At 34.6% G+C, this 8,326-nt stretch overlaps 2 protein-coding genes across 2 annotated transcripts; both read left to right on the top strand.

The window, feature by feature from the left end:
- Nucleotides 1-1,918: 1,918 nt before the first annotated feature.
- Nucleotides 1,919-5,923, top strand: LOC116135547 (probable 1-deoxy-D-xylulose-5-phosphate synthase 2, chloroplastic). The gene is made up of 9 exons (XM_031421261.1): nucleotides 1,919-2,085; nucleotides 2,313-2,498; nucleotides 2,589-2,753; nucleotides 2,859-3,009; nucleotides 3,471-3,742; nucleotides 3,832-4,081; nucleotides 4,163-4,470; nucleotides 4,975-5,541; nucleotides 5,641-5,923. The coding sequence occupies exons 1-9, from the start codon at nucleotides 1,981-1,983 to the stop codon at nucleotides 5,812-5,814; spliced, it is 2,178 nt and encodes a 725-aa protein (XP_031277121.1). The 5' UTR covers nucleotides 1,919-1,980; the 3' UTR covers nucleotides 5,815-5,923.
- An 18-nt stretch (nucleotides 5,924-5,941) lies between these two features.
- On the top strand, nucleotides 5,942-7,236 carry LOC116135515 (probable 1-deoxy-D-xylulose-5-phosphate synthase 2, chloroplastic). The gene is made up of 3 exons (XM_031421225.1): nucleotides 5,942-6,058; nucleotides 6,140-6,706; nucleotides 6,806-7,236. The coding sequence occupies exons 1-3, from the start codon at nucleotides 5,942-5,944 to the stop codon at nucleotides 6,977-6,979; spliced, it is 858 nt and encodes a 285-aa protein (XP_031277085.1). The 3' UTR covers nucleotides 6,980-7,236.
- The last annotated feature ends 1,090 nt before the right edge of the window (nucleotides 7,237-8,326 follow it).

The raw sequence follows: 8,326 nt of genomic DNA, 5'->3' as shown, positions 1-8,326 counted from the left end.
CAAATGAATTTTCTCAAGCACTACAAAAAAAAGATCAAGATATTGTAAATGCTATGAATTTAGTTGAAGCATGTAAGCAAGCTTTACAATTGATGAGGGAGAGTGGATGGGAGAATTTACTTAGCAAAATTTATTCTTTTTGTGTCAAACATGACATTGATATTCCAAATATGGATCACAACGGAAGACTAAAGGTATCACAAACGTGTATCATTACAGTATTGAAGTATTTTAGTGTCCTATATATGCAGCTTTAAGAGTTGAATAATCGTTTTAATGAGGTAAACATTGAATTGCTTATTTATTTGACATGCTTATGTCCAAATGAAAATTTTGTTGCTTTTGATAAGCAAAAATGGATGGGCCTTGTTTAACTTTATCTAGAAGATTTTTCTAACTTAGAACTTATAGCGCTTGATTCTCAATTTGATATTTACATTTTGGATGTACGCTTTAATGTCAAATTTATGGAATTGAATGAGATTGGAGATCTTGCCAGAGTGATAGTTAAAACTAAGAAGGATAGAGTGTTTCTATTAGTTTATATGTTGATAAAATTAACATTGATTTTACTGGTTGCCATTTCTAGTGTAGAGAGAGCATTTTCAGCAATGAATGTTGTGAAGAATCGTTTGCGAAATAGAATGAGTGATTAATGGTGGAATGATAGTTTAGTTGTATATATAGAGAAGAATGTATTTAATAGTATTGATAATGAAGTCATTATACAATATTTTCAAAAGATGAAATCTCGTCGAAGACAATTATAAATGTATTAGTTAATGAGAATTCTATTAATACAAATATTTACGTTTATTTATATTTATTTTTATGTTAATTGTTACTTTACCCTTTGACCCCCCTAAATTTTATTCCTGGGTCGCCCCTGGTTATAGAAAACAAGAATCAGCCTTAGTGAAAGAATGAAGAGTGTTACACACAATATAAGCCACGTTGTCACTCTTTCATGTTTGATTTAAGCCTAATCACTAATCCAAAAATATAAATAGTGAACACTTTAGCATCCTTCCCAAACCATTTTCTTTGTTACTTAAAATGATTTTTTAGTATTTTTATATATCTTTAATCATCTCAAATTTTGCCTTCTAATTGATATAATATCATTTTAGAAGTACCGATCATAGATCATAGTTCATTTGACAATCAAATTTAAGATAATTTGACATAATTTTTTTTTTTTAATCGAATTATGCATAGGATCACACTATATACATAAACTCAATAAATGTGCATGAATATGTGTCAATTAAAGAGTTATGTCACAGTGTTTTTTTTTTTTTTTTTCTTTTCTATAACAAATTTGGTCAATATCGATCCGAAAAGCCAATTCATGAATTTCGTATCTTACTAAATTCAAAAATGAATTTATAGATCATGACATTGTTTTGGACATACTGTCATAGACCTTTTTTTTTTTTTTTTTTTTTTTTTTTTTTTTTTTTTTTTTTGAGTAAACTCGGCGATTGAATAGAGAAAAAATAAAGAATGACAGCTTAAAAATGAGCACCCCTTTAGATTTGAACATCCATTTTATGCCAGGAATAATATTTCTGTACAAATATGGAAATTTAGAACATATCCTAAATTTTAATGTATCTATTTTGTTACCAAACTCTCTACCATAATATAGGACATTTCCATGTATGTCATCTTGAATTTGTGTCAACAAATCCAAAGTGAATCTGCATATATAATAAATAATTTCTTATTACATTCATTTCATCTATTAAATAACATTGAATTATTGAGTTATTAAAATTTGATAATTTATTATTCCCTTTAAATTGACCCATGCCCTCATGCAACATGTTTTTCTTTCCGAAATTCTCTACTTGTCTCCTTCACATTGCTATAAATAGCCTTGCAGTCTTCATCTCTACATTCAGATATTGTCCAAGACTGTCAATATCTTCTTGTTCTCAATACATTTCACTTGGAAACTGAAGAAGAAGAGGAAGAATGGCTACTAGTTTGCTTCAAACAAGTTTCCTCTTTTCCCTCAATTCTCAACTCGCTTATTCTTCTTCAAACCTTCTCGGTTTAACCTGCACTTCTGATCACAAGGTCTCTCTTAGTTTTTTTTAATTGTCTCTTTCAACTCTCGAAATAATAGTAATGTTATATAAACAGACTTTCACTATTTATAGCCGTAATGATGCAGATTTTTTTTGCAACTCTGAAATCATGAGATTGTTTGAAATTATGATCGCAGATTCTCTGTTTTTTTACTTTACAAACCAAGTTCTCACTTTCTCTTTCTCTCTTTCTTTCGTCTGTAATTTCGTTTTCAGTTCAACAGAGTACGAGCTGCTTTCGACAACCATAGCACAAGTGAGACCACCGTGAAGGCGACCGCTCAGAGAACAAAGATCAATGGACAGTTTAAAAAGTTACCCAATTTCTCCGGAGAAAAGCCATCCACTCCTATTCTCGATAACATTTACTCTCCTGTTCACATGAAAAATCTTTCCCTCGAGGTATAACTGCAAGTCAAACTTACTTTTCTAACATGGTACCAGAGCCAGTTTTCTGACAGATTTCGAGCCTGATGTTGTTGAAAACTACAGGAGCTCGAGAGTTTGGCTGCAGAACTACGAGAAGAGATAGTATATACAGTGTCGAAAACCGGCGGGCATCTGAGTTCAAGCCTGGGAGTCACTGAGCTCACAGTGGCGCTGCACCATGTATTCAACTGTCCGGACGATAAAATCATTTGGGATGTTGGGCATCAGGTGACCAAATAATTAGTTTAAGAAATTATATCTTGTGCTTCTTGTTCATTGAGATGATTAATTAAGTTTGCTAATTGGAATTAGAAATAATTTCAAAATTTTCAGGCATACCCACATAAGATTTTAACTGGGAGGAGATCAAAAATGCATACCATTAGACAAACGTGTGGGCTCGCAGGTTTTCCCAAGAGAGATGAAAGTATTCATGACGCCTTTGGAGCTGGCCACAGTTCTACTAGCATTTCGGCTGGCTTAGGTACAGAAAAATTTGGACTCATTAATTAAAAACATTCCTTGAATTTCGAGAGATTTTTGTCAAAACATTCCATATATAAAAGGTCATTAAAGCTGAATAGAAATTAAGTTCCTATTTCTATTTTGGACTGTACCAAACTTGAGAAAATACTTAATAAACAAAAATTTTGGTCCAAAAACAGGGGAGTCCACATAATTTGAAAAGGAGATAGAAACCAGGTTTCTGATAATTTTATTGAATCTTCAATTCTTCATGTGAGATATCGCTTTATAATGTTTCTAAATTAATTTAATATATATTAAAAAATAACTTTCTTTTCTGTGCTTTTTGTCTTTTTAGCACGTATGCAGGAGAAGAAATAAGTAGTAAGTTGATAATTAAATGAGAAAAACGTTAGATAAAATAATTACACGAGACAATGATAATTCTTTATATATTTCTCTTCTTTCTTTTTTCTTCAGGGATGGCAGTCGGCAGAGACATGTTAGGGAAGAACAACCATGTAATTTCAGTGATTGGAGATGGTGCCATGACAGCGGGAATGGCATACGAGGCATTAAACAATGCAGGTTTTCTCAACACAAATCTTATTATTATCTTGAACGATAACGGCCAAGTCTCTTTGCCTACCGCCACCGTCGACGGCCCTGCTCCGCCCGTTGGGGCTCTCAGCAAAGCCTTAACCAGGCTACAATCCAGTTCAGATTTCGTCCAACCATGTCAAGCTACCAAGGTATATCTGACTCGTTTTCATATTTCCTTGTAAAGAAAAAAAAAAACTAATTATTTAATAACTAATAAAATTATTGGCCTTTGTGGCAGTCAAAGCTCAAAAACGGAGCACAAATCAATGGCGACTCTAGAGCGATTTCAGGTGGTTCAGCTTGCCTCTTTGAAGAACTAGGAATAAACTATATTGGTCCCGTTGACGGACATAATGTGGAGGACCTTGTGTTTATTTTAAAGCAAGTTAAGGCTTTGCCTCAAGCCACAGGACCTACTCTCATTCATATTATAACTGAGAAAGGCAAAGGCTATGCTCCAGCTGAGATTGCTGCAGATAAAATGCACGGTAAAATATTCAACAAATAACAATCTTAATTACACTCAAGAATTTGACTTATATATTAATAGAGTTTTATTTTTTTCTCAGGTGTTGTTAAGTTTGATCCGAGGTCTGGGAAACAGATGAAGGTGAAATCGAAAACGCTTTCGTACACGCAATACTTTGCGGAGTCCTTGATTGCGGAAGCTAGAGAGGATGATAAGATTGTAGCGATTCACGCAGCAATGGGAGGAGGCACAGGGCTTAATTTATTTCAGAAGCAATTTCATGAGAGATGTTTTGATGTTGGGATAGCTGAGCAACATGCTGTTACTTTTGCTGCTGGTTTAGCGGCTGAAGGCCTTAAACCTTTCTGTACTATCTATTCTTCCTTTATGCAAAGAGGTTATGATCAGGTAATCTAAATTTAGTGTTGTAATGTGGCATTAGAGATACGAATTAAAAAAAAAAAAAAAAAAAATGTCATATCAGATAAATGTGGTAGCAGATTTGTTCTTTGGGGATTTTAATCTATAGATTTACTAGTGATCCTAGGCTGATTATATCCAAAACTAATTTAATCGCAAGATTGATATTAACAAAAGCTTATCATATTTTGTGTATAAACATTAAAAATGTTTGGAAAAATGGGTTCATTAGGTTGTAATATATATCAATTTTTCTGGGTTTTTTCTTTCCTTCATAGTGAACATGTTTTTCACATGCGTGTCCGTGGAGAAGATTGTCTATGTGACAAAAAATTTGGTGTCTATTTCTTCCTTCTTCTTATACATAATTTGAATTTGAATTTGCTTGTTTTCGTAAATCAGCTTCTGGAATTAACATTTAGCTTAGCAAAAAGTGTTTTCTGCAGAAATTTTTGACTTAATCTGACTGTATTTGATACATTTGACGACCAGGTGGTTCATGATGTAGACCTTCAAAAGCTGCCAGTGAGATTCGCAATGGACAGGGCGGGCCTAGTGGGGGCAGACGGTCCAACCCATTCGGGTGCCTTTGACACTACTTTCATGGCATGTTTACCAAACATGGTGGTCATGGCTCCTTCGGATGAGACTGAGCTGATGCACATGGTGGCCACGGCAGCCGCCATCGATGACCGGCCGTCTTGCTTCAGGTACCCGAGAGGAAATGGCATTGGTTCAGTGATTCCTCCGAATAACAAAGGAGTAGCATTGGAGATTGGCAAGGGGAGAATCCTGAGGGAGGGAAGTCATGTGGCTATTTTGGGTTTTGGAACAATTGTACAAAACTGCTTGGCTGCTGCAGACCTCCTGAAAGTGCTCGGAATCTCAGCAACCGTCGCCGACGCCAGATTCTGCAAGCCGCTCGATGGCGAGTTGATCAGAGAGTTGACCGAAGAGCATGAGATACTCATCACTGTTGAAGAAGGTTCCATTGGAGGATTCAGTTCCCATGTTTCCCATTTCTTGGCTTTGAATGGATTGCTGGACGGAAAGGTCAAGGTAATCCACGTTAACCTGTGATTGGTAGTTAAAGAATCCAAATTTATTTATACATTTACAACAAATAATTAAAAATAAGTATTTTTTTTGTTTGTGCAGTGGAGGCCGATGATGCTGCCTGACCGGTACATCGAGCATGGATCACAGAAGGATCAGATTGAGCAGGCAGGACTGAGTTCGAAGCATATCGCAGCGACAGTTTGTTCATTATTGTCAGGTGGACATATGGATAATCTTCAGCTTATGAGCTTAGAGACGAACAATGCACTGTGAATTATCGACTTGGCCATTTTCAATTCGTTAATTGCAGCAAAATATTGCTAAAAATAACAGCGACGAATTTATATTCATTTTCTAAGATTTGTGTGAAACAGTTTGAATTAAATTCNATATTTTTCACATGCGTGTCCGTGGAGAAGATTGTCTATGTGACAAAAAATTTGGTGTCTATTTCTTCCTTCTTCTTATACATAATTTGAATTTGAATTTGCTTGTTTTCGTAAATCAGCTTCTGGAAGTAACATTTAGCTTAGCAAAAAGTGTTTTCTGCAGAAATTTTTGACTTAATCTGACTGTATTTGATACATTTGACGACCAGGTGGTTCATGATGTAGACCTTCAAAAGCTGCCGGTGAGATTCGCAATGGACAGGGCGGGCCTAGTGGGGGCAGACGGTCCAACCCATTCGGGTGCCTTTGACACTACTTTCATGGCATGTTTACCAAACATGGTGGTCATGGCTCCTTCGGATGAGACTGAGCTGATGCACATGGTGGCCACGGCAGCCGCCATCGATGACCGGCCGTCTTGCTTCAGGTACCCGAGAGGAAATGGCATTGGTTCAGTGATTCCTCCGAATAACAAAGGAGTAGCATTGGAGATTGGCAAGGGGAGAATCCTGAGGGAGGGAAGTCATGTGGCTATTTTGGGTTTTGGAACAATTGTACAAAACTGCTTGGCTGCTGCAGACCTCCTGAAAGTGCTCGGAATCTCAGCAACCGTCGCCGACGCCAGATTCTGCAAGCCGCTCGATGGCGAGTTGATCAGAGAGTTGACCGAAGAGCATGAGATACTCATCACTGTTGAAGAAGGTTCCATTGGAGGATTCAGTTCCCATGTTTCCCATTTCTTGGCTTTGAATGGATTGCTGGACGGAAAGGTCAAGGTAATCCACGTTAACCTGTGATTGGTAGTTAAAGAATCCAAATTTATTTATACATTTACAACAAATAATTAAAAATAAGTATTTTTTTTGTTTGTGCAGTGGAGGCCGATGATGCTGCCTGACCGGTACATCGAGCATGGATCACAGAAGGATCAGATTGAACAGGCAGGACTGAGTTCGAAGCATATCGCAGCGACTGTTTGTTCATTATTGTCAGGTGGTCATATGGATAATCTTCAGCTTATGAGCTTAGAGACGAACAATGCACTGTGAATTATCTACTTGGCCATTTTCAATTCGTTAATTGCAGCAAAATATTGCTAAAAATAACAGCGACGAATTTATATTCATTTTCTAAGATTTGTGTGAAACAGTTTGAATTAAATTCGTGTTGTTGTAAAATCAATATATATTATTACTACGTACTGTAAACGCCATGGCTGTGGTTTACTTATGTAATTAACAACTATAATTAATGATAAAGGGAATGAAGATGTCACTCCTCACTTCATCCCAATGCTTTTGTTTTTTTTTTTTGTTTTTTTTTGTTTTTTGGTTTATATTGATGTTTAATGTAAGTCATTTTACTTTTAGAGTCTTAGTAAAAATATCATTCTCGTTATCAATAGAAACGAGATAATTGACACAAAATCAAACGATTTCTTAAATAATATATTGACGTACGTATAAATAGACAATAAACTTTTACGTACTCGATATGTTAATGTGACACATCTCTGTGAATCTAAAATGATATTGGGATTGTGTCGATGAAGCACTTTATATTAGAGCCATTAATTTATTGGCATGTTTAAGTATTTATTCATGTTTAACTTACCCTATTCTTTAATTGACCTCGTTAATACACTTTATATTAGAGCCAAAGCATGCATATTTTTATTTACACATGCTTGTTCTCTGAAAAATTAGGATGGGCCAACAATATATTGAGCCGTTTGCAGCCTATGAAGGCTCAGAATATGTACTTTTTAGAGATTTTTTTACTTCTTCTTGTCAAATTAATTAATCTGATTTATAAATTCCTTATCAAAAGCAAAATTGTTGTCCAAATACACCTCATGAAATCCCAAATTCTAGCATTCAATTTTTTTTTTTTTTTTTTTGGTTGAAATTTAATGGAAATAATAATGTGTTGCCAAGATCATACAATATTTATTCATGACTCATGAGTAACATATTTATTTTGTAATATTGAACCATAACATTTATATTTCACCACACCACACTTACAACGTTGAAAACTATATTAACATAAAATAATTTGCTACATGTTAACAATAAGGTAATAACACTATTCATAAACATAATTATTGAAGGTTGAAAAACAATTTATTTTTATCTGATTTGTTAGATTTTATCCCAAAGCAAACCGTATGCATAAATAATTAAATAACTATATACCAATTAATTTTTCTAAGTTCTAAGAGACAAATTAAATGGGAGTCGTTGGTTGTTGGAATAATTTATTGATAAATCATAAAAAACTGTTAACCTAATAATAGTTTTTTTTTTTTTTTCGATTGACAACTCCTAATATCTCTAAAAATAACCTAAATAAACCAAATAAAATTTAAATTAAATACATAAATATAAATTCAT

The sequence above is a fragment of the Pistacia vera genome, unplaced genomic scaffold (genome assembly GCF_008641045.1).
Source record: "Pistacia vera cultivar Batoury unplaced genomic scaffold, PisVer_v2 Contig300, whole genome shotgun sequence".
NCBI lineage: Eukaryota > Viridiplantae > Streptophyta > Magnoliopsida > Sapindales > Anacardiaceae > Pistacia > Pistacia vera.
This window is presented reverse-complemented; position numbering and strand designations above follow the sequence as displayed.

Coding starts and splice junctions, on each gene's coding strand:
- LOC116135547 (XM_031421261.1), top strand. CDS start 1,981: ATGGCTACTAGTTTGCTTCAAACAAGTTTCCTCTTTTCCCTCAATTCT. Junction 3,010..3,470: donor TAGCATTTCGGCTGGCTTAG/GTACAGAAAAAT, acceptor TTTTTTCTTCAG/GGATGGCAGTCGGCAGAGAC. Junction 4,471..4,974: donor TGCAAAGAGGTTATGATCAG/GTAATCTAAATT, acceptor TTTGACGACCAG/GTGGTTCATGATGTAGACCT.
- LOC116135515 (XM_031421225.1), top strand. CDS start 5,942: ATGCGTGTCCGTGGAGAAGATTGTCTATGTGACAAAAAATTTGGTGTC. Junction 6,059..6,139: donor TCGTAAATCAGCTTCTGGAA/GTAACATTTAGC, acceptor TTTGACGACCAG/GTGGTTCATGATGTAGACCT. Junction 6,707..6,805: donor TGCTGGACGGAAAGGTCAAG/GTAATCCACGTT, acceptor TTGTTTGTGCAG/TGGAGGCCGATGATGCTGCC.